The sequence below is a fragment of the Bos grunniens genome, chromosome 12 (genome assembly GCF_055505025.1).
Source record: "Bos grunniens cultivar Pamir isolate PY7600 chromosome 12, Bosgru_T2T1.0, whole genome shotgun sequence".
NCBI classification, from domain to species: Eukaryota; Metazoa; Chordata; class Mammalia; order Artiodactyla; family Bovidae; genus Bos; species Bos grunniens.
The window spans coordinates 92,951,600-92,975,397 of record NC_141176.1 but is presented as its reverse complement, the minus strand read 5'-3'; the positions used below and the strand labels follow the sequence as shown (position 1 = coordinate 92,975,397).

Sequence of the window (23,798 nt, the reverse complement as noted above, 5' to 3'; positions counted from 1 at the left end):
CATCCCACGGCCTCAGGGTGCCCACACCTGACCAGCTCCTGACCTGGGACGTCCCGAGGCCCTCACCCTGAGACCCGAGTGGAGAGCAAAGTGGGACCTGGGTTCGAGCTGCTGCCACAGTGCAGACGGCAGAGGCTGCGCCCAGACCGTCAGGACAGAGCTCAAGACTGTCCTTCCTGGAAGAACAGCCCTCAGAGAAACCCTCAAGGCAGAAAGATCACCTTTCCTCTCGGCCAGAGGGAACCAGGTCACAGTTCCAGAGGCTTTTGGGACAGGGCTGCCAGCCGGGACACCGGTCACACCTGCATGCAGACACGTGAGAGCACGCGTGAGCTGGCGTGAACGTCAGCAGGCCCCACACTCGGTGACAAGCACGCCAGCCCCGTCCCAGGTGTATGCGCATTGGGTTTCTCCGAATGCCGTGCATCTGGGGTATTTTCTCTTTATATTATTGCTCTGAAATCCCAAAGTTGAGAGCCTTGCCATTTTTCAAGAGCAGAAATATTTTTGAACGTGACCATGTTTGGAGATGGGGCCTATAAAGCAGGGATTAAGGTCAGATGAGATCACTAGGGTGGCCCTAATCCCATTTGACCTGTGTCCTCGTGAGAGGGGATCAGGACACAGACGTGCCTAGGGGCCCACCACGCGGGCACACAGGAGGCGGCCGGGTATGGACCAGACAAGAGGTCTGCCTCCACTGCGGCCGTGGGCCCGGCCTCCAGGGTGGGGAGAAATGAGCTCCTGTTGTTTAAGCCACTGGTCAGTGGGGCTTCTGTGATGGAAGGAAGATGAGGAGGACGGGGCAGGGACGCCTGCCCAGCCTGAAGATGGGTCTGCCAGTTCCCCAGCACCTTCCAGAGGGCCTCCCAAAGCTGCTCCCTCTCACCTCCTGGGGGGGCCTCCTGAACCTGCTCCCTCTCCTAGCCGTCGCATCTGCTACAAAAGCTCCCTGTGGTCCCTGCGTGTCCAGGGGCTTCACGACACGGTCCTTCAAGATGCTCGTTGTATCTGACAAAGATGTGTCTTATTTAAAAGCAACACTCTTAGAAACTCATCTCCTGAAGCAAACCTCGAGCTCAGGACAGAGCCCAGAGCCTCAAAACGCCATCTGTAGTCAGAGAGGGAGGAGGCAGAACAGACAGCAGCGGGTGACCAGACAGGACGCCCGCAAGGGCCTCAGCTTTACAGTCACTGCCCCCCACCCTGCCCTGCCCCCCACCCCTTCCCCCACGCACCCCCCAGCCCCTCCCCTCCAGCGCCTGCGTAATTACCCAGCAGGGCAGGAGCACTTTGGACCTGTCAGCTCCCTAGACCTGTTTTTCTTCTTCAAAGGACAGGGATAGGACTTCCTGCCTGGCTTGTGGGCCCCCGGGGGCGGGGTGGCGGGGGTGCGGTGGCCTCAGCTCTGACCAAGCAGCTTGGGCACTGGCTCAGCCTGAGGTTTTCTCCCCTTTTCTCCCCATCTTTCCGCGCACGAGCTGGCACAGCCGGGCCAGCGGTTGCTGTTCAGTAGCTCGGTCATGGGCACCGGCACCAGCTCGGCCCGAGGCTTTCTCCCCCATCCCGTGCACGAGCTGGCACGGCCGAGCCAGCGGCTGTTGTCCAGTAGCTCAGTCGCGTTCGACTCCTTTGCGACCCCACGGACTGTAGCCGGCCCAGCCCCTCTGTGCACGGTCCCCACCTACAGGGCGAGCTTCCAGGACCTGAATCCCACCCTTGCAGCCCTGGGGAGGGTGCTTTGCCCTGAAAAGAGGCCACTCAGGGAGACCGCGTGGCCTGCTGTGCCTGGGACAGTCCAGTGCCCCTGTGGTCCTGCAGCGGGAGGCTGATGGCCCAGCCCCTGGGGGAAGCAATTGGAGGTTCCTTTCCCTGTTGAACAAACTCCAAGACGGGAACAGCAGGACAATTAAGGGAGGAGGCTGGGCCCTGCCAGACCACCTGTCTGATTCCTGAAGTCAGGAGACCTCCCGGACCAGATGTGTGCAGAAAGACTCCCTGGAGACCAAAGGGGGGTCATGTCAAGGGGTGTTCTACCCAGACGCCTCTGCGGTAAAACTACCTTGTCTAAGAGATGTGGGCGCATGTGGAAGGATCCTGAGACAGACCAAGTGTGGACTGTGAACCAGGCAAATCAAAATGACTGGCCACAGGAAACCCGGAAGAAAGGTCCCGTGACAGTAATTCAGATCACGACGAAGGCCCACTCAGTGCCTCTGAGTGCCTCCCTGAGTCCCCCACGTGTCTCTCCACGCGTACTGGACTCTTTTTCCTCTTAACAAACATTTTACTTACTTAACTGCTTTCCGTCTTTGTGGGAATTGTTTTTGGAAAGCCGAAGGGCCAGGGCCTTGTCACTGACCCTGGGGCTAGTGGTTAGGATCTGGTGCTCACTGCTGGGACCCAGCCTCAGTCTCTGGCTGGAAACTCAAGCTTTGCTCCAAGCTGCCGCAGGCTGAGGCCCCTGAGATCAGTCACCCCAGACCTCACGCGCAGGAATGAGGAAAGGGTGGAGGGGACGTGGAGATGACACGCCCTGAAGTCCAGGCTCCCAGGCTGTTGCTACGTGGAGACGGGGTGTCTGGCGGGGTCACTGTAAGCCTTGAGGCTGCCTCACATGGGTCTTTTCTACGCCCACCACCCAGTCCCTAATCGTGTATCTGTGACCCTGCCGGGGACCCACATAAGCACCTCTGAGGACCCTCTGAGCACATCTGTCCCGCTGTCCCCACAGGCCTGGCCCCGGAACAATCCTCTGCTGCCCCAGCGGCTGGGACACGAAGTCTCCTCTTTACTTTTCCAAGCCAATACGGAAATATTCAAACTGACATGAAAAGACCCCTCTTCAGTGATTCTGCCTGTGATCCCAGCCACGGTTTCCTTTTCTCTCTTGCTGGAGTCTATTTAAAGCCAACTCCAAATATCATATCATTTCACCCAGAACTATTCTTCAGCCAAAAATAAAGAAAACTTCGTACTTTGTCGGAAAGGGTGTGAGCAGCGTGCTGCGACGCTTCCCGTGGGCGGTCAAGGCGCCGGCGGCTGGCCCACCCCGACCTGTGGGGACCCTCCACCGTCCCCGGGGCTTCACAGTGATCAGTGGTGCTGCCTGAACACCCCATCAGTCCTGGGGGTACAGGCACCCCTGGAACTAAAGTGCTCAGACAGCACATCTTATCCAAACGACAGCAGCTCCTGCAATCAGACAACAAGAACTGGGAGTCCCGCAGGAAGACGGGGGCCTGGGGTGATGTGTGCACACCCGGGTGGGGGCCCTCGGGCCTCTTGCTGAGCCTCTGCCGAGGAGCCGGGGCTCCGGCCAGTGGTTCTCACGTGGGGCCTGCAACCTCAGCGCTGCAAAGCTGGCTTCTCACACAGCCTGGCCGTGGGACGCCGGGGGCCCTGTGGGCATGCGTCGGCTTGGGGGGCCGTGCGGGCACACCCCTGCCCTGGTCGCAACCACCTCCCTGGCTGCAGACGTGACCTGCCCTTGCGGACAATCATCGGCTTTGAAGGAAGGGTGTCTGGCCAGCGAGGGTACCCAGGACACTCAGGGCAGCGGGCATTTGGAGTTTGGTGGAGGGGCACCAAGGACATGGGTCTGGCTGCCTCTTGCTCCTAAGGAGGGGGCTCGGGCAGGTGCTGGCGGCGGGGCTGGCAGCCCTCGAAGGGCCCTCTGGCCATGACCACTGGCTGCCTGCGGAAGGGTCCTTCCTCGCTGTATCTCTCCCGCCACGCTTCCTGGACGGGCCTCCTCTTGTCTAACGCTCACCCACGTCTCATCTGGCCCCAGCTGCCCCCGGTCGGGGTACTATCACATTCAAGTCCAAGAGCATGTGTCCGTGGTCTGCGTTTCCTGTGGGGCTGGGATCAGGCCGGCGCGAGGATGTGGCGAGACACAGCGGCTGGAACCCACCAGAGATGGCAGGCGTCAGGAGGAGAGGCCGCGGGAGCCTGCACCACCAAGGCCGCGGGGGCGCCTGGGTCCGGGGCAGGGGGCACGTGCCAGACATGCTCTTGGAGACGGGGAGGAGGAACATGTGGGCCCCACAGAAAGGACGGGAGAGGGTGCAGGGAGCCACCTACCCCGGCCGGAAGCTGCCCCGTCCAGGGGCACAGGGGCTGCGATGGGCGGAAAGAGGAGCTTGGGGGCACCGGTGGGGGGTGGGCTGCATGCCCGATGATTTCTAAGACCAGGACGGGTCGATGCCAGGCCCCGTGCTGGGGGAAGGGCAGTCACCATGCCTGTGGACCGGAGTCTGCAGGAGGCACCTGGGGCGAAGGCCGAGGAGGGGTCTTGAAAGGGTTCTTTCAAAAGCAAGGCCAACTAGGCTGAGGGCCTGGAGAACTTCCTCAGAAGCAGCGAATGGGGGGCCTCTGTGGGCATGTTTCCCAAATTACTTTCCAGGCTCCTTGCTCAGCCCTCTGACGGGATGCTCCGGAAAAACCAAAGCTAAGGGCCGGGCAAGTTCACAACAGCCCAGCAGGCACTCGCCACCGGAAACGACATCAGAGTCCCAGGGAGACACTGTCCCCAAGGGGCCGGGCCTGGTGGAGTGGGCCGTGCAGCCTGTGGGTCCACAGTGTCAGTAGGGTGGTGCCTTTCCAACGCGCCTGACTTCTGCTGTTCTGAGCCCAGTTCTTAAAAAGAACTCTTGGGATGCCGGGGAGACTACAAAAGTCCCTTAAATCTTAAAGGACCTTAAAACCCTCTTATCTCACCACGTTTCCAAAGTAAAACTCAAAATGCAGTTTGTGCACATTCTCGTGGCCTCCCAATACAAGAAGCGGTTTTCAGGCCATCCAAGGAAACACCAGGACGCCGCGGGGCCTGGGCCAGGGCTGCCCTGCGGGCACAGTGGGCACACGGCGTGGTGACCACCGTGTTGGTGTCTGCAGGCCGGTCCCTCGGAGTAAAAGGTGCGCAGGCCAGGCGGCAAGTCTGTTCCCTCCAGCCATGACTCACGCTCCCCAGATCCTGCGCATCTGTGGGGAGAGGCCTGGGGGGCGCCTCTGCCTCCTCTGGGACCGGAGGGGACGCGGGCACCGTCAGCCCTGGTCGCCCCAGACGGCCACCGGGCAGGGCATGCCCACCCTCCCGTGTACCCAGCCGCCGGCTCAGGGCGGGGGTGGGGGGCCGGCTAGGGCAGCGCCTGCACCCCTCCTTCCGAGCCTGGTTTGGGGCGGTGGGAGGCAGGGACAGGCTGATTCCGCCGGGGTGGGGGAGGGGACAGTGGCGCTCATTAAGATCTACTTATTTGCGTGTTATTTTCAGAAGGAAAGTGTAGGCTGAAAGAGAGCAAGTTAAAAATAAGACAATCGTTTTCTGTAAAAAGAACATTAGACCAGCGGTCACAGGTCAGGACGCCGGCCTTTGGACCCGCGGGGCACGGAGGCCTGGACGGCTGTCAGAAGAATCTAAGCTGGACTCACCTCCTCCCACCTTGGCTGCGGCAGAGAGGCCCCGGGGTGCGGGGTGCGGGGCGGCGGGACCCGACGCGCCGGCCGGGCCGTCAGCCTCGCGGGGCCCAGGTCCCTCTCCCCGCCGGGGACCATCCCCGCGCCCCTCCCCCTCCCTCCCCGCCGGGGGCCCATCCCTCCTCCCGCGCCCCCTCCCCCCGCCCGGGGCCCCCATCCCCCTCCCTCCCCGCCCCGGGGGCCGGGGCCCGGCTCGGCCGCGCCCCTCCCAGGCTCCGGGCTCCGGGCTCCGGGCTCCGCGCGCAGGAGCAGGTGCAGCCCCTCCCGCCCCCTGCCTCCGGGCCGCGCCCCGCCCTCCGGGTCCCCAGACGTTCCCACCCCTCCCCTCCCCCGCCCTCCTTCCCCGCCCCCAGCCCCGCCTCCCGGCGCCCGCGGCCCGGCGGAAGGACGCGAGGCGCCCCGAGTCCTAGGAGGTGAACTTGGCACCCCCAGCCCCGCGGCCCGGGCGCCGCCTCCCGCCCATCTCGGCATGGAGGCCGCGGGGCGCGCGCAGGCGGCGCGGGACCGCGTCCCCAGGTAGGCGCGCGGGGTCCGTGCGCCCCTGGCTCGGGCGCGGGCGCGGGCGGCGGTGCGGGCGCCTGCGCGCCCCTGGGCGGCCCCTGCGCTGCGTGCGCGCCCGCGCTCGGCCCGCCGCCTCTGCTGCGGGGCCGGGTGGGGGGCAGGGAGCCCGCGCGCCCCGCGCAGGGATCGGGCGGCTGGGTGCCGAGGGTCCCACGTCCACGTGCGCGCGGAACTTTACTCTGGGCCTTTTTGTGCGGTAGGATCGATCCGTATGGGTTTGAAAGGCCTGAGGACTTTGATTATGCAGCTTACGAAGAATTTTTTTCCACCTACCTGGTGATCCTCACCAGGAGAGCCATCAAATGGTCCAAACTTCTAAAGGGCGGCGGTGGTGTCCAGAGGAGCATGACCGGTGAGTTCGGCGCCTGACCCAGCGGGCACGCAACAAGTCATCCGGTCCTCGGTGCCATGCGCTCGGGGGAGCTCAGGACTTGGGGTTCCTTCGAGGCCAGGGGCGCTGCCCCCATCCCAGCCGTGCCCCGCGCAGACGCACAGGTGAGGGCGCTGCGCGGTCCAGGTGCGAGGCCCCCTTTGCTCGCCTGAATGTGGGGCCTGCTCGCCCTTTGAGACGCTTGGCGCCCGTGGCCCTCTTTCCAGAAGAAGCCGGGTTTCCTGCTCCTCAGAGCGAGCGGCCAAGGTAGTGCTCCCGCCGACTTCTGTGCGGAGCGCTCCCTGCCCCCTTCAGAGAGAAAGCGGGGTGAGGGGGGGTGCTTCGTGGAACCCTCGGCTCCTCCCCTGCTTCCTCCCCGCCCCAGGCTGTGCCCCGGGGCCTCCTTCAGGTCTGGATTGGAGCGCCTCCTCCGGGAAGCCTTCCAGTCTCACCCCGCAGCTCCACACTTCCTGCCCTCTCCTTGCCTCTCTCTGGTCCTCCACGTGTGGGTCTTACTTATTTTGTCCTTAGTCTTCCGCCCTGGGGTCAAAGATCCCTCTGTGCCGGCTGGGTTGGCTGGATGGTCCCTTAGCTGTTCGTTGAATGAATGAATGAAATACTTGCCTGCCTGTTCCCTAGCTGAGGATACAGAGGCCAGACCTGGCCGCAGGAGGTGAGGAGTGGGCAGGAGTGTGCCTCCGGGGGCCTCCTGACACAGGGCGTTAATGACAATGAAGGGGTGAGGATAGGGGTCCCAGCCGCAGGGGGCTGAGCTGTGTGACCAGAGCATTGGGGTGAGGAGAGGAGGGCCAGAGGTGGAGCAGGGCCCGCGCCAGCTCACAGTGGGCACACGGGGCATGGCCAGGGGAAAGAAGTCGGTTTTTAAGCAAGCGTGGGGGGGAGGGGGTCAGATCAAGCTTTATCTGTAAAGAGCCATCCGTCGTTGAAAGGCAGGTGTCATTAGTTGTATCGAGAGCCAAGCCCCCCTTGCTGCTGGGCGTTAACGTGCTTCCAGCCGACTTTGGCTTCATTTTTTGTTTTGATTTGTTTTTTAGTTATGTACAACTACGTAAAAATACAAAGACAGACAACTTTTGCATGTGGGAGAACATCTTGGTCACACCCGAAGGTGTGAAGTGACCTGAGTTTCTCAGCTGCCCAGGCCCCGGGGGTGGCTGGTGACTGTCCCCCGTCCCCCCAGGAACAGGGTGCACCATTTGCTTTCATGCAGGAGGAGGCCTCCTGTCCAACAGGGACCCAGAGGCCGGTTAATGCCGCAGAAAGTAACTGCAAGACGTGCAGGCGCTCGCGGCCCTTTGCGTGTGACGCACGCGTGGCCGTGCTCTCCACTTCGATTGTGTCACTTGTGTCTTGCCGTCTTTTCTCTGTACAGTGACGGCACTCTAGTTCTGTGTCTTTCCTGCAGAAACCGTTGCTGCTCAGTCGCCAAGTCGCATCCGACTCTTTGCAACCCCATGGACTGCAGCATGCCAGGCTTCCCTGTGCATCACCAACTCCCGGAGTTGACTCAAACTCACGTCCCTTGAGTCGGTGATGCCATCCAACCATCTCGTCCCCTTCTCCCGCCTTCAATCTTTCCGAGCATCAGGGTCTTTTCCAGTGAGTCAGCTCTTTGCATCAGGTGGCCAAAGTATTGGAGCTTCAGCATCAGCCCTTCCAATGAATATTCAGGACTAATATTTCCTTTAGGATGGACTGGTTGGATCTCCTTGCAGTCCAGGGGACTCTCGAGAGTCTTCTCCAACACCACAGTTCAGAAGCATCAGTTTTGGCGTCCAGCCTTCCTTATTGGCCCAGCTCTCACGTCCATGCCTGACCTCTGTGGAGACTGCTGAACGCTGCGTCTGTTTTCCAGCGTTGCTCTCCCGGCGGGCTGGGAGTGGAAGCCGTCTCAGTGCAGAGCCTCCCGGACTTCAGCTCTCCCCCTGGACGTCTGCGGTCGCCTAATGTGACGGTTCTGTTTTGTCTCTGCTTTTGCCCAGGGCCCCTCTGTGGCTCAGCTGGTAAAGAATCCGCCTGCAATGCTGGAGACCTGGGTTTGATCCCTGGGTTGGAAAGGTCCTCTGGAGAAGGGAAGGGCTACCCACTCCAGTGTTCTGGCCTGGAGAATTCCATAGACTGTATAGGTCATGGGGTCGCAAAGAGTTGGACGGGACTGAGTGACTTTCACTTCACTTGCCTTTTTGGAGCACATATCGACTCTTTCTGAAAATTTAATTTGGTTTTATTGAAACTGCCATTGTTTCTTTCTTTGTTTTACGTTTTTAAATTTATGTAATGTTTGTTAAACTTTGTCCTTATGGTGTAACAGGTTTAGGAGCAAATATGCTTGATTCCTGGTGAGCCTTGGCCTGGGGGTGGGGTTCGCCGCCAGGTGAGCTGGAGGGCGTAGTGGGCTGGTGTTCTTTCGGGAAGTCTGGCGAGGCGCCTGTGGGCTCACCCAGTCCTGCGGTCCGGAGTGTTGCCGCTGAGCTGGTGCGGCTTCCGGGCGTGGCGGCCTGGGCTCCGCGGCACCCGTGACACGCCAGGGGAGTGGTCAGGCGTAGCCAGGAGTGGATTTGTTAGTCAGGAAGCGGGAATACAGTTTCTTCCTGCCAGATGCTCTGGGCTGGCCGGAGCGTCCACGGCTGTGTGACGTCCCGTGGGAGGGAGGCCGTGAGGGCCGTGGGCCCCGGGCGGGCAGTGGGAGCTCCGTCTGGGGCCCCGACCGTGACCCCGGCGACGCACCTGGAGGGCCGACTTCGCCCCGGCTCCTCAGCCGTGTCGGGCCTTCGGGCTCTGCTGTGCGTGTGCTCTTCTGAGAGGACTTGTGTCCACGTCTGCAGACGAGTGTTGAAGCTCAGCCTGCTTGAGGGTGCTAGCTGTGGGTCCGTGTTTTCTTTTTGTCAGTGAGCAGGTCCACCAGGAGCTGCGCTCGCTCGCTCACTCTCGGCACCCGACCTGGCTGGCCGCACCCGGGGGCTGCCTCTCGGCCCCTGTCCATCCTTCACTCTCGACACTCGACCTGGCCGGCCGCGCCCGCGGGCTGCCTCTGGGCCCCTGTCCATCCTGCCTGGAGGGACGTGACGGGAGGAGCTCTTCCGGTTTGCTTCCTCTCCTGCCCCGTGGGCGAGGGGGTTAGCACCATCTGAATGAGAATGAAATTGCAAGACATGTTTAAAGACAAATATAAAAAAAGCCCTGAGAACCTGCTTAAATCCTGGGGCAGACAGCTGGGAGTTAATTCTGTGGGGTCGAGCTTCTCTTTAAAAAAATTTCCCACCTGTTTCTGCGGCATGGTTTACACTCCTCCAAATGTCGGAATGAGGAGTGCATCAGTCCTGCCCTTGCTCTGAGGGTGGGAGGACCATTTTCTTTCTCTTCCAGAGAAACTGAGTAAAGTCAGATAACAGGCAGTGAAAGTAGCAGAAGCCCTGATCCTCTGAAACTTCTGGACGTGGTTGCTGTTCTTACAACCTCCCGGGAGTCTGGAGCCCTGACTGTATTCCAGGCCCTGGGCTTTGTTTCCATTTTGCAGGAAATTTTCCATTTTCCTTCCATTTTGGAAGGAAACCGAGGCATGATCGAGGTGTGGTCTGCCTAGCCACGTCCGACGCCAGAGTGGGGGGTTTAACCAGCTCGCACTTCTTTTTCTAGACTCTTCGCAGCCCCATGGACCGCAGCCCACCAGGCTCCCCCGTCCCTGGGGTTCTCCAGGCAAGAACACTGGAGTGGGGTGCCATTTCCTTCTCCACACTTTTTATACTTTATATTAATTTTTTTAAACTTTGCAAATGAAGTTCACTCTACCTGGTGTGCAGCCCTGTGAGTGTGGACAGACGCACAGTCAGGTAATCCCCACCATGTGCAAGGTTTAGAACAGCCGGTCGCCTTCAGCGTCCCCTCCTGTGTGGTCCTGGGCGCTGACCTGCAGGCCTGGACGTGGGTGAAGGCCTCGGCTGGGGGAGCAGGGACTGGGAGAGGCCGCAGGGCTGCAGAGGGGTCCTGAAGGTGCGCTGGCCTCGCTCTCCCTTCTGGTTCTTTGGCTTCTCGCAGGTGTTCTCTCAGAGCGACGCCTGGTGGTTCTGCTGCGGGCAGCGTTTGTGGTGCTGTCATAAGCGATACCATCTCATTGTTTTTGTTTCCACTCTTTGCCGTCTGTCTGTGGAGTTACCATGAATGTCTGTACATCTTTTCCTTCTCCATCTCAGTGGGAGCGGTCCCTGCCCAAAGCTAGGACTGACCCTCCCCTTGCGGTTGAGAGAGGATTAATTCAGGGCACCCCTGGGTATGCCGAGCCCTGAGATGGTGTGTGAATGGTAGGAGGTTGGAGGGACGGTCCAGCTGAATGATTGCTGTGTTTGATAGACTAAAATATCACGTCCAGTAGCGGGGTGACCACGTCACGCTGGCCGAGACATTCTGGCCACGCGCGATCCTCCTGCTGCACGGGTGCCTCCGAGTTGCAGAGGGTTCTTGGCTTTCTCTGCCTCTGGCGGGTGGTGTTCACGTCTGTCCTTCCCTTCCTCTGGCCTTCCTCGTCATCCCCCAGCCTCTGCAAACGCCCATCCCGCGCGCCCTCCCTAGAGCGGCGGGTGCACGCGACCTGGCCTCCGGGACGCGCTCTCGGGAGCTCGTGGACTGGTGGCTGTCAGCTTAAGTTATAAGATTCCAGCAGCAGCGCCTTTTTCGCTTGTAACCTAGGACATCGTCCTGTAATTTTTTTCTGTTCGGTACAGCTGGTGCCTGAGCCAGTGCCGACCTGCGTTCAGCGCCGTGGCGTCCTCCCAGGCTGCGGGGCGGGCCGGGTGGGGGGACGGGAGGTGGCCTGCGTCCCCGCACTGCTGCTGAGGTGGAGGTTGGGCTGCTGCGGCCCCCCCGACCGCTCAGCAGGAGGGGAGAGCGGACTTCTGTAGGGAGGGCCTGTACCTGTTGTTGGAACATGCCTGTATTGCCTCTTCCGTGTCTGACTTACTGATTTGTGAGAGCTGTCCATGGAAACTCTTGGAGGGGGGCCCGTCTGAAACTGCCCTTTCCCTATCTCAGTGAAGCGCTACATCCGCAAGGGCGTCCCGCTGGAGCACCGGGCCCGTGTCTGGATGGGGGTGAGCGGAGCCCAGGCCCGGATGGACCGGAACCCTGGCTACTACCAGCGCCTCCTGCAGGGGGAGCGGAGCGCCAGCCTGGAGGAGGCCATCCGGACAGGTGACATGGCCCCCGGGTGGGGGAGGCCCCCGGGGTGGGGCGGCCCTGGGGTGGGGGCGCCTCCCCCAGGGGACGTGTGTCTGCACCCCGACTCCCGGTCGTGATGGGGATGAGACCTGCACTGTCAAAGGCGCACCCCTGATTCCCATTTTCTCAAAGGACAAGCAAAACGGGGACTTATTTGACGGGAGGACAGTGGTCAGAATTGGTTCAGAAAATCCTCGGGTGGGCAGCTAGGTGTTAAGGAAAGTGGTAGAAAGGGTGGGTTTCTTCTGCAAAGATGCTCCAGGGGTGTGAGGAGGCCGATGCAGAGCCAGCCGTCAGAACAGACGCGGGCTGGGCGGCCCTGAGGACTCGAGACGCGGCTGCAGGAAGCTGCGCGCTGCGTCCGCTCTTTGTGCCGATGCCGAGTGTCCAGAGGCGCTCACGCCCTGGCCGCCGTCTCGTGACCCCAGCTTCCTTGCTGGCCACAGGCTCTCACAAGTGCAGAGTCCTCAGAAAAACGGTTAACCTAAGTTGAACAAGTAGATCTTTAGGAGAGACACCTGCTTGTCCGATTTTGCCGGCTTCTGAGAACGACAGAACTAAACACAAAGGACTTCATTGAACAGTTGGTCACTGTACACGTCTGGGAGGTTGGATTGACTGGGGACAGCAAGGAAGCGGCGTGTCCCCAGCGTAAGGAGCGGGGGTCTCGGATCCCAGCACCGCCGCTGAGCCTGCCGGCCACACCCTGACCCCCCAGAAAACCCTGGCCGGAGGGCTTGGGACAGACGCTGTCGTGACCTGCAGGGAACGTGGGTTCCCTCCGCAGGCCCAGCAGTGCTCACGTGGGCAGGGAGAGACCACAAGTGATGGGTGGGTGTTTGTCTGGAAAATGAATTTTAAAGGCTCTACTTGGTGCAGAGTTTTTGGATACTTTTATTTTTAATTACGGTGAAACATACACAACGTGCAGTTCACCATTTTATTTTTCCAAGGGGAGCCTCTGTTCCTGTTACACACTAAGCCCCCAGCCCTGGCTCCATCGTCTGCTCCCTGTCTCTGACTCTCCTGGACTTCACGTGGGTGGAATCAGGCTGTGTCTGTCCTTCTGTGTCTGGTTGATTTCACGGAGCACAGTGTCCGAGAGGCCCAGCCGGGTTGTGTGCGCGTCAGAGCTTCCGCCCTTCCTGAGGCTGAACCAGAGCCTGGGCGTGTCCGTCTTCTGTCCATGGACACCCGGGCCGTTTCCACCCCCTGGCTACAGTGAATTCTGCCTGAACAGGGTGTCAAGTAATTCTCCAAGACCCGCGTTCAGTGCTTTGGGGACAGGCCCCGAGGTGGAGTCGCTGGGTCACGCGGCCGCTCTGGTCTGCGGTCAGGGAGCCTGCCTCAGCCATGGTGCAGGGCCAGTAGAGCAGGCGCATCGCGCACCTGAGCCCAGACGGGACGTCCATCACATCTGCTTCCCATGCAGGGGGCGGGGAGAAAGATTTCAACATCTGCTAAAGCGTCTCATCATAAAGATCATTACACAGGCGTGAGCACAGTTGGTCAGTCTACTCTGAATTAGTGAAAAACTCATTTCCCCCTGATAGGTGCCAGTTTGGGGAATGTTCAGATTTCCAGGGAAAAGAAATCTTTTTTTAAAAAACATATGATTGGAAATTCCAAGCTTGGAGGCACCCAGTTTGCTGCTTGGCTCAGATCTGGTCTTTGTGGGCAGGTGCAGGGCTGGGGGCCCGAGCTTGGGAGCAGAATCCCCGCGGCCGCCGAGAGGCCTTGCGTTATCAACGGTGTCCACGAGTGTCCCTTCGCCGACACCGCCGCTCTGCCCCAGGCGGGGTCAGAGGGTGTCCATCAGCCACCCCACTCTGCCCTGGACGCGGGCTCACAGGAATGTACTGGGGGCAGGGAGGGGGTGGCGGAGGTGGGAGAGGCCGCCAGGCACCCTCCTGCAGACAGAAGTTGGTGGTGATGGGCTTATCTGTGCTGTGCCAAGTCACTTCAGTCGTGTCCGACTCTTTGCGACCCCATGGACTGTAGCCCACCAGGCCCCTCTGTCCATGGGATTCTCCAGGCAAGAGCCCCCCCCAGGGGACCTTCCGGACCCAGGATCGCCCCGCGTCTCTCAGGTCTCCTGCGCTGCAGCTGGTTCTTTAGCGCTAGAGCCTTCGGGTAGTTTTCCGTTTTGTCTCTTTGTCTCTAAACGGGGCTCTCAGGTGTCCTGCCTGCTTCTGTTTTCAGTCATAAGAATTGGGGGGAATTTCCAAAGCTTTACGTAAAGTGCTCACGCTTCACCCACACTTCAGGGCGTGGGGACCAGAGGAGACGCTGGGGACCCAGCAGCCTGGCCTCGTCAGAGGAGCTGATGTTGATGCTGATTGGAGAGTAAGGGCTGCAGGGCAACGGGGGCCCTGGCCGGGCTGCTTGGGGCCCGGAGCCGCCTCTGCTCCTGAGTCCAGTCGACGGTGGAGGCTGCTGGGGGCCCAGGGCGGCCTCTGCTTGCGCCCTGAGTGCTCTGTGGGTCCCCGCAGACATGAACAGGACCTTCCCCGACAACGTGCGGTTCCGGAAGGACGCGGAGCCCTGCCTGCAGGGGCCCCTGTACAACGTGCTGCTGGCCTACGGGCACCACAACCACAGCGTGGGCTACTGCCAGGTAAACCCCGGGCCCCCACAGACCCCGGGCCTCGCCCAGCCGGGGCTCCCACGTCCCGCACGGACCCCGGGGCCTCGCCCAGCCAGGGCTCCCACATCCCCCACAACCCGGGCTGGGCCTCTCGGTGGGGGCGGGAAGGAGCAGCTGTGGACATGTACACAGGCTGTGTTTACAGGACGCGGGTGACCAGCACCCTGTCGCCTCGGAGCTGATGGTGTGCGCGTGTCCATGTGTGTACGTGTGTGTGTGTGTGTGCACGTGTGTGTGTGTGTGTATGCACATGTGGGTGAGTGCGTGCGGTGGGCCGGGCCGGAATGCAGGGCCTCCTCCGGAAGCTGGGCCTCTGGGCAGTGGGGCGGCGCGTCAGGTGGTGGGGATCGCCTCTCGTGCCCCCGGAGGTGCTCTTTCTGCAGCATCGCAGGGACACGTGTCCACAGCCCAGACCGTGAGCAGAGCTGGGTTGGGAGCCGATCCTCAGGCTGCCGTGCACTCTGGGGGCTGTGGTGTCTGGGGGTGTGTGGGCAGGAGGGCGGGGCTTGGGATGGGGTCCCCACACTCCAGGCCCCCGAGCCAGAGGCCAGGGCTCCTGAGAGGACCGCTGGGTATTCAGAGCCGTGGGAGGCGGTGCCCGAGCAGCCCGTGTGGTTTCTCCTGGTGAGAGTTTCACGAGGACGTGCCCTGCCCGGTTCTACGGCAGAATCTAAGAGTCAAGCCTGACTGCACGTGTCTGTCAATGGCAGAGCCGGCGAGGCCGACGCTGCCCTGGACAGTCATTCCAGAATCACGCGCGTTCTAGGAAGGACAAGGAAGACGGGGAGTTAGCGGGCGGCGGCTGCACGGCTACAGGGTCTGGGGGTGGAGCCGGTGTCTGCGCGGGCCTCCTCTGATTTCAGGGGATGAGCGTCGTCGCGTGGTGTCTCATCCTGGTGACATTTGTCTGATTCCAGGGGATGAACTTCATCGCGGGGTATCTGATCCTGGTGACTAAGAGTGAAGAAGAAGCCTTCTGGCTGTTGGACGCCCTGGTGGGCAGAATACTCCCAGGTGCGTGGAGTCCTGCGGTAAGAGTGACTTGCTTTCTGGTGTTGCCGTAACGATCCTGCTGACAAGTCGGGGCGTGACGAAACATAAGGCGTCGTTTGAGAGCTGAGGTTGACAGTCTTCCTGCAGTTGAGTTGAGGTGAGACACTCACAGGATGTGGGGGCCCAGCAGAGCGGCGACCTCTCCCCCCACCACCGCCCCCCAGGGGCAGCGCTGTCTCAGCCTGGACGCCGCTGAGCCGTTTGCTCAGTTATGTCAGAGACCGAATGACGATGGGGGTTCCCGCCGTGACCACTTCCAGGCGTCGTCTGGGGATTTGGGGAACTTCAGGGAATGAAGCCTAAAAGCCTGGCAGCGATAGCAACCGAGAGAAGCAGGTTGGGGCTGGGAAGGGCTGACCTCAAGAAACAGAAGCAAGGCTCCAGGTGCCCCCACCTAGTTCATCACAGACTTAAAGTCAGAACGAGTCGTTTCCAGTAGTCATTAGATTCAGTCAACACAGCAAAATGGGTCTTGCTTCAAAGACAAAAGGAAACCTCCAGATGAGCAGGCAGGACTGGGGGGGGTCACCGTCTCACTGGGCTGGGGGTGGGCAGGGCTATGTGAGTCCCCGGGCCTCTGGGTGCACGAGCTAGGTCATTTCGGCACGTGCTCATCCTGCACTTAGCTGCTTCTGTCTTCATTACGCCAAAGCTGCACAGATACATCCTCGTCTCAGAAGTTCTGACTGCAGCGCTGACGGAGGGTGAGCCATGGCCGCTCTTCTCAAGGGTCCCCGTCCCTCGCGTGCTCGCTGCCCGTGCTCAGCAGGGTGGTGTGTGGGTGTCCAGCTTCTTGCTCTGCTTTTGCGGGCATACAGGTGTGCCAGCACACACGGAAGGGTGGAAGTTAGTGACGGAGAATGACAGAAAGACGAGCTGAGACGGAAGCTGGTTCTTTGGGAAAACTGTTGAAATGCACAGACGTCTGACAAGACTGATAAAGGAAGAAGGGGTGAGGAATCCAGAAGTGGAAAGGGCGCCGGGACTGGAACCTGCAGGGACTCCCAGGAACCACAAGAGAGCCTGAGCACAGTGACGAGACGAATGGATGGTTTGAGAATACAGGCCAGCAGAGCTGGAAAGAGGACATCTGAAAGGCCAAATGCAGAGAAAAACATCTCAGTAAAACTCGAACAGATAATTCCCGATTTTTAAAAAGTAAATCTTGCTGAAAACAGAAACAGATGAACTCGTCAACTCGTGTTGTGAGGCTGGTGTAGCCTTCCTGTCGTACAGACTGATCTCAGGAAGAACACGAACACAGATCGCGTTGAAATAATACTGCTGTTAGTCTCTGGCGTCGAGCGATGGTTATAGAGTAGTATTTTTTTAAATATATGACTCCACATGTGGATGGATTAATTCCTACATTAAGGATGGATAGTGGCCTAATCACATGGAAGGGTCACTGGCAGGGCCAAGCCAGGAAGGCTGGAGAGAAGTGGTGTTTAGCCCCTCAGTCCCGTCTGACTGCGACCCCATGGACTGTAGCCCACCAGGCTCCTCTGTACTCCAGGCCAGAGTCCTGGCGTGGGTGGCCATGCCCCTCTCCAGAGGATCTTCCCGACCCAGGGATCAAACCAGGGTCTCCTGCACTGCAGGCGGATTCTTTGCCACTAGCCCCCGGGGAAGTCTGGAGGGGAGGGTGCTCGAGTTGCAGTAGGTACTGTGACGGTCGTTAGGTTATCGAGGGATAATCAGGTCTGTCCATCTGTTGTACTCGGTACGTGAGCTATATTGAGGAAAAGACTGTTAAAACATCGTTCCATGACAGTTGACTGCCTATAGAGAAGAAAACAAAACTAGACCCTTATTTCAATTCCAGGTAGATTCTAGACGTGTGAAAAAGCAAAACTTTGAAACTCAAAATGAGTCAGAGAACAGTATGATTCCAGAGTAGGAAACAAGTCCTTGAACAAAATTCAGAATCATTTTAATTACATTAAAATTGAAAACTGATTTTGACACAAGACCCAGTCTGCAGAGTAAAAAGGGATCCATAGAATTAACGTGTGAAGAATTCCCAAAAGTCTAGGTGGATACAGGTCGACAGAAAAGAAGGTGAAGAGTAGGCCTGACAGGCAGTTCACAAAATAGAGACCTGCATGGTCCCCGAGTCAGGGCGAGGCCACCGTGGTCTCCCAGGAGCGGGGAGGCCAGGTCTCAGCGCCGAACGAAGCTGGACGTCTGCAGCGTGGGCACGGCCACCGGAGGCCGCCCCCCAGTGCCCACGACACTGCAGTTCAGAGCAGTCGAGTTGAAGCAGAGGCAGGGAGAGCGCGGCTCTAATGAGGTGGGGACTGCGGGGTCCCGGGCCGCCTTGCTGGGCCCCCAGGCTCTGCCACCCCCGGAGCAGCATCGGTGTCCGTGTTTGATCTGTCACTTGTCAGTCCCCACGGGCCTTCACGTTTCCGCTCTTGTCCTGAGTCGGCAGAAGCCTAGCCGCCCGCCCACAGACACGCTGTTTCCCCGCAACTGGGCTCGCCTGGCGGTGGGTGAGGAGCCCAGAGACAGGCCAGGCTGGGGGCGGGAGGAGAGGTCCTCACGGGAGTTCGGGGGCCTCTCCCAGACCTGTGACTCCCCAGCAGCGAATAGTCGTGTTAACCTAAGCGTCCGAGCGTCCTGCTGGGGCTGGAGGCAGGAGGAGGGGTCCTCACGGGAGTGCGGGGGCCTCTCCCAGATCTGTGACTCCCCAGCAGCAAACAGTCGTGTTAACGTAAGCATGTTAACGTTAAGCATCGTCCTGCTGGGGCTGCAGGCGGGAGGATCGGCAGGGACCTGGGCCCAGACCCACAGCCCATGGGCAGCAGGGGTCAGCACCGCCGGCCCTTGGCTTCCCTGCGACCTGCTGGTCGAGCGCTCCAGGGGGTCGGAGCTCGGGACCAGCTCAAGACGGTGCTTCAGGCTCGTCTTTACCTTGGAAACAGAGGTGGCAGTCTGCACTGATTGGTCGTCTCTGCTGTGGGGCAGTTGTCACCCCAGCCTGGTTGTCGCTGTGTGTGTTGGCCTTTTGTTCCCTGAAAATCTATACCTGGGCTTCCTGGGTGCCTCAGTGGCAAAGAATCCGCTTGCCAGTGCAGGAGACCCAGGAGACACAGGTTCGATCCCTGGATCAGGAAGATCCCCTGGAGAAGGAAATGGCAGCTCACTCCAGTGTTCTTGCCTGGAGAATCCCATGGACAGAGGAGCCTTGTGGGCTGCAGTCCACGGGGTCACACAGTCGGACAGGACTGTGCGACTGAACCACCACAAAATCTTATCGACTGAGACCTTTTTTCTGCAAAGGCCTAGATCACAGGACGACCTAGACCTAAAGCGGCTTGTCTTACATCAAAAAAGTTATGCCCGAGTCTCTTCCTCCAGGGCCGCCTGTCTGTCCTCCGACTCCTGAGCCTGCAGAAAAGCCCCGCTGCACCCACCCCCAACGTCAGGGACGGTGGGGGCGTCTGGGATGTCACGCTGGGGAGGAGTCCGTCCCTTAATGGACGATGATCCGCGTCCTGAAGAGCTGGTCGCGCCTGTTTGCTCTGCGACACGGGAAGCGGGTGGCTCCCCCGCCGCAGCTGGACAGCGAGGCCCAGGGCGGGCGGCGGGGCTCATCCTGGGGCGGTGACTCTTGGGGCACCCCCCAAGCCCTGCAGCTGCGCTCATCCCCCCGACCCCGGGCTGACACCTCCAGGCTGTGTGCAAAGGGGGCCCCTGGGAGAGGCCTGACTCGGGCCCTGGAGGGGAGGCTGGACTAGGGGCCCCTGAGAAGTTTCTCAGTCTCTGTGCACAGACGGGAACCCGCAGATGGGGCTGGCCGTCGGGGTTTGTCTGCGTTCTTGGCCGACCGCCAGGAGGGTTAAGTGACCCTCCAGTGACCGGCTCAGGCCCGTGGCAGCTTTAGGGGGTGACCTTGCCTCTTCTGGGAGCTGCCATAAGCCTCTGTAGCGAAAGTGAGAATGTGCTGAGCTCGCACTCTGCAAATCCGCTCGTCTGCCCCGCTGAGCCACTCAGGACTGCCCCCCCACCGCCTCCGGGGCCAGACTGGGCGCCCGCTGGTCAGGGGCGGAGGGGGCGGCGGGCTGGCCTTGCGGCCGGGGGGTGGGGCTGTGGGGGAGGGCGCCCCAGGCCCCAGGTGTTGACGACCCCACAGCTTCTGCAGCCTTGGGCTCAGTTTAGCACGCACACCTTGAAAACCGGCGACGTGACTGCCATGTCAGTGTTCATAATGATTCTGTTTTAACAAAAACACCTAGCAAGAATGTCTGTCCCTGTGCCACAGCGAATGGCCAAACTTTATTACACCGATTGCTTGCTGAACTTATGGCAAAGTTCAAGCATTAGGTTAAATACACCATGATGATGATCTACCACGATAACAAGCCAGAAAGTTCCTTGGCAAGAGAACGTCCATTTCAACACAGACGGGCGGCGGCGGGCGTGATGGGTACCAGCAGGGGCCTCACCGTCTGCTCGCTGGCCCGGCTCCCGCTCTGGGCGGGTGGTCCTCTGGAAAGGGTCCCAGGGGCCCCCACCACCACCTGGCCCGGGGGGCACAAGGTTGCGGCCATCCGGCTGTGAGACCCGCGTCCCTGCCCCGCCGCCCCCACAGCCGATTACTACAGCCCCTCGATGCTGGGCCTGTGAGACCCACGTCCCTGCCCCCTTGCCCCCACAGCCGATTACTACAGCCCCTCGATGCTGGGCCTGAAGACGGACCAGGAGGTGCTCGGGGAGCTGGTGCGGACGAAGCTGCCAGCGGTGGCGGCGCTGATGCACAGCCACGGCGTGCTGTGGACCCTGGTCGCGTCACGCTGGTTCATCTGCCTGTTCGTGGACGTCCTGCCCGTGGAGGTGAGGGCGCCTAGCTGGGCCTGGGGTCGGCGGCACGGCCGTGCGCTGACCCGCCACTCCCTCCGCAGACGGTGCTGCGTGTCTGGGACTGCCTGTTCAGCGAGGGGTCCAAGATCATCTTCCGGGTGGCACTGACCCTCCTCAAGCATCACCAGGCCTCCATCCTGGAGGCCACCAGCGTCCCTGACCTCTGTGAGAAGTTCAAGGAGATCACCAGGGGCCGCTTCGTCACCGAGTGCCACAGCTTCATGCAGGTGGGTGTCAGCCACGCTGGGTCCCCAGGAGACCGGCATGCTCACCCCACACCCCCTACGCTGTCGGCTGTAGGGGGTGCCACCTGGGACCCACCTGAGCCCGTCAGGCCTGCTCCTTGGCTTCTCCTGGGCCTCCCTGACATCCCCGTCGACGCCGGGCCCACCCTCCTCAGCCCTCCCCGTTGCCTTCTCTCCCGCCCTGGTGGGGTCATACCTGTCTGTCCCCTCTCGTTGGGTTCCAGGCCTGGTGCAGGCTGTGTACACAGCTCACCTGAGTTGATGACCTGGGTGCTGCATCCCACAGGCCCTTGGGGGAGGGGCGGGCACTGACCCAGATGCCTGGCCCGTCGTGCCCTCAGCTGCCCTGTGGAACGGTGGTGGCGTGCCTGCTGCCCCCAGGCTGGCAGCCTCTGAGCCTCCCTGGGCCTGATTTCCTCAGAACCAGCCCCTCAGCCCTCAGGTGGCCTTACTGCTTGTGTGGCTGAAGCCCTGGGTCCAGGCGTGGTTGCCTCCAAGAAGGGAGCCCGCCGTCCCCACGGGAGCCCAGCCCGGCACATGCCGCCCACGGCCCCACAGCCTGGCCTCTGCTGGACTGCGGTGTGGACACTCAGACCGTGTGGCTTTGGTGTCTGGCTCTTGGGCTCAGTGCGACGCTTCCAAGGAGGAGCTGGGGGCTCCCGAGTGCAGCGGGTGCCCACTGAGGGCAGGCGGCCGGCCTGCCTATCCCTGACAGCTGCGTGTCCATGGTGGGGCGGCTGGTGTTCTGGCCTGGACGTGCTCTGGGCCCTGTGAGCTGAGTGGACGCAAGGGGATCGCAGAGAGTGAGGCGGGGGGAGCGTCTCCCCACACGGCAGAAGAAGTGCTGCATAAAGAAACACGTCTTTACACACAGCAGGTGTGGCCGCTCACTGCACGCTGATGGGACGCGACCCTGGTCTTATTTCCTTGGGGGTCTCTACAAACTTGTGTGTTTCTGCAACACTGCAGTTTATGCATCAGAGTGCTCTCAAGTCCTGTCCCAGAACATCTAGAATCTCCTAGATCCCACGTGGAAGCTAGGAGCACTGTAATGGGAAGAGGTCAGCTGAACCCTCCAAAGAGTCTGTTCTCCGGCCTGAGTCACCCGAGACTTGCTCCCAGGGTCCTTCCCTTCTCCTTGTTGTCAGGCAGTTTCTCTCTTACTGGAAACAAGTCTGAGTCCCTTCCTGCTTCTGCTTCTCAAGTCTAGTCTCTCCTAGGCCCCGAGTATGTTTCAGAGCTGCTAGAAGAGTCAGCAGTTACAGGGTCAGAACTCAAAGAACTCAGCACAGGCAAGAAAAGCAAAAATAGCAAACTGGACCACGTGGGGCTTGACAGCGTCTGTGCAGCAAAGGGAAGCGGTGGTGGATGAAAAGCTGACCCCCCCGAACTGGAGAGTGAGTGTGCAGGCCACATCCAGACACACGGAAACCTCAGCTGGACACGGAGCTCAGGAATCCCGTTTAAAAATGGGCAGAGGACCCGAGTAGACAGTTGTCCAAAGACGTACAGGTAGCCAGCAGGTACATAAAAGGGTGCTCACTTCCCTCATCATCAGGGGAACGCAGATCAAAACCCCGTGTGACCTCACGCCCGTCAGAACGGCTGTCATCCAGAAGACAGCAGACAGCGCCTGTCGGTGAGCGTGTGACCAGGGAACCCTGGCGCAGCACTGGCTGGAGCGTAAGATGGTGCAGCCACCATGGGGAAGCGTGGAGGCTCCTCAGAAACTGGACAGAGAGCTGCTGTCTGACGCAGCCGTCCCACTGCGTATTTCCCGAAAGGAAACAGAAGCAGGACCCCTGGGAGGGCTGCCCACGCACGTTGTCTGCAGTCACAGCAGCCGCAGCGTGGACACAGCCTGCAAGGCCACACGAGTGCATGGGGAGCGTGTGGTCCACCCACACGGCGGGCTTCCACTCAGCCTCGAGAGGGAGGGAGAGCCCGACACCTGCTCCACCCGGGAGGAACCTGGAGACACCATGTTCAGTGATCATCATGAGAGGACAAAAACCGAGTCCACTAACGCGAGGCCCCTCGAGGAGCCAGGTTTACAGAGATGGAAGGGGGCTGGGGACGCAGTGGGCTGGGGGAGGAGGAGCCGGAAGGTGACCCCAAGGGCACAGAGCTGACCTCAGCCCACACCTCGAGTGGCTCAGGCACAAATGGTGTGGCTTTAGCACACACGCGCACAAAACCAGTGGAACAGTGGAAACGGGACGTTACCCAACTTTAATTCAGTGGCTCAGAGCCTCTGACTTCAGAATGAGATGTTTCCTTCACGGACTGGATACAGTGTTTAAAAAGTGACCTGAGTGTAAGCGGACAGGAGCCCGTGTGCCGTCTGGCAGACGTCCCGTCTCAGGCACTTTCCTGAGCTTTGCAGCAGCTGAAACCAAGACGTGGCCCAGCCTGAGGCCTGACATTCAGGGCTGGGCCACCTGCACGCACACTGCGGGACCCCCTCCCTCCCCTCCCCGGTCCTCAGAGCGCTCTGCTGAAGTCCCGGGGGGCGTTTGGGGGGCACCAGCGGCCTGCTCTTGCTCAACCCTGCAGTAAGCCCTCCTCTGCTCCCTTCGCCCTGCCCTCCAAGGAGGGCTCCCCTCGCCCTCGTCCTCCGCCCTCGTCCTCCGGGGGGAAGGGCTGCCCTCGCCCTCATCCTCCGGGGGGAAGGGCTGCCCTCGCCCTCGTCCTCCGAGGGGAAGGGCTGCCCTCGCCCTGCACAGGCGTCCGTGCTGATGCTGGAGCTCTGTCACTGTGGCTTCAGTTTTGTCACGTCTGAAGGACATAAGTGACCTTCCTCTGCTCACTAACCGCTGGCCTCAGCCTGGCCAGCACCAGGAGCTGGGAAGGTCTAAATGAACCCGTTTCTGTTTCAGAGAATATTCTTGGAGCCCGGGAGCCTGTCCAGGGCCAGCATCGCCCGGCTGCGGGAGCGCTGCAGGGCGCGACTGCTGGCGCAGGGCTGAGGCCTCGAGCCGCCTCTGGCTGGCGCGGTCACTGCCGACTGAGCGGCCCTCCTGCACTCTGCCCTGCAAGCTGCCGTGTTGTTTTTAAATATGTATTTTTACCTGAGACACTGGTGTATATAAAACGTGAGGTGCGTGTCTGTGTTCATTACACCAGCCTCTGTGAGCCTGCCATCTAATGATGTTTATGAATGACTTTTTGAAATTGTTCTACAAGCGACGTGTAAACCAGGTGAGAGATTGAGGGGCTGCAAGTCAGGTCTGGGCTGTCATCCCTGACCCCCGGGGAGAAGGTGCCCCAACGAGACCCCTCCCCTTGGGGCTGGAGGCCACGGCACTCCACCCTGCCCCGGCCCTGTCTCCCTGCCTCTGAAGAT

General features: G+C 60.7%; 1 protein-coding gene across 13 annotated transcripts; it reads left to right on the top strand.

The window, feature by feature from the left end:
• The first annotated feature begins 5,845 nt into the window (after positions 1 to 5,845).
• Positions 5,846 to 23,600, top strand: GRTP1 (growth hormone regulated TBC protein 1). 13 transcript variants are annotated; one of them, XM_086330679.1, is made up of 8 exons: positions 5,846 to 5,994; positions 6,240 to 6,391; positions 11,456 to 11,614; positions 14,134 to 14,258; positions 15,206 to 15,302; positions 20,005 to 20,180; positions 20,249 to 20,434; positions 23,332 to 23,600. In XM_086330679.1, the coding sequence occupies exons 1-8, from the start codon at positions 5,948 to 5,950 to the stop codon at positions 23,419 to 23,421; spliced, it is 1,032 nt and encodes a 343-aa protein (XP_086186805.1). In that variant the 5' UTR covers positions 5,846 to 5,947; the 3' UTR covers positions 23,422 to 23,600. The 13 variants fall into 13 exon arrangements, with proteins under 13 accessions (XP_086186805.1, XP_086186807.1, XP_086186809.1 ...); XM_086330681.1 differs by having other exon boundaries at positions 21,330 to 23,600; XM_086330683.1 differs by lacking the exons at positions 11,456 to 11,614; positions 23,332 to 23,600 and adding exons at positions 7,836 to 8,029; positions 8,120 to 8,384 and having other exon boundaries at positions 20,249 to 20,916.
• The last annotated feature ends 198 nt before the right edge of the window (positions 23,601 to 23,798 follow it).

Bases quoted from the DNA above. Each gene is read 5' to 3' on its own strand.
- GRTP1 (XM_086330677.1), top strand. From the start codon at position 5,948: ATGGAGGCCGCGGGGCGCGCGCAGGCGGCGCGGGACCGCGTCCCCAG. The intron at 5,995-6,239 runs GTAGGCGCGCGG...TTTGTGCGGTAG, and splicing joins GCGCGGGACCGCGTCCCCAG to GATCGATCCGTATGGGTTTG. The intron at 20,181-20,248 runs GTGAGGGCGCCT...CTCCCTCCGCAG, and splicing joins TGGACGTCCTGCCCGTGGAG to ACGGTGCTGCGTGTCTGGGA.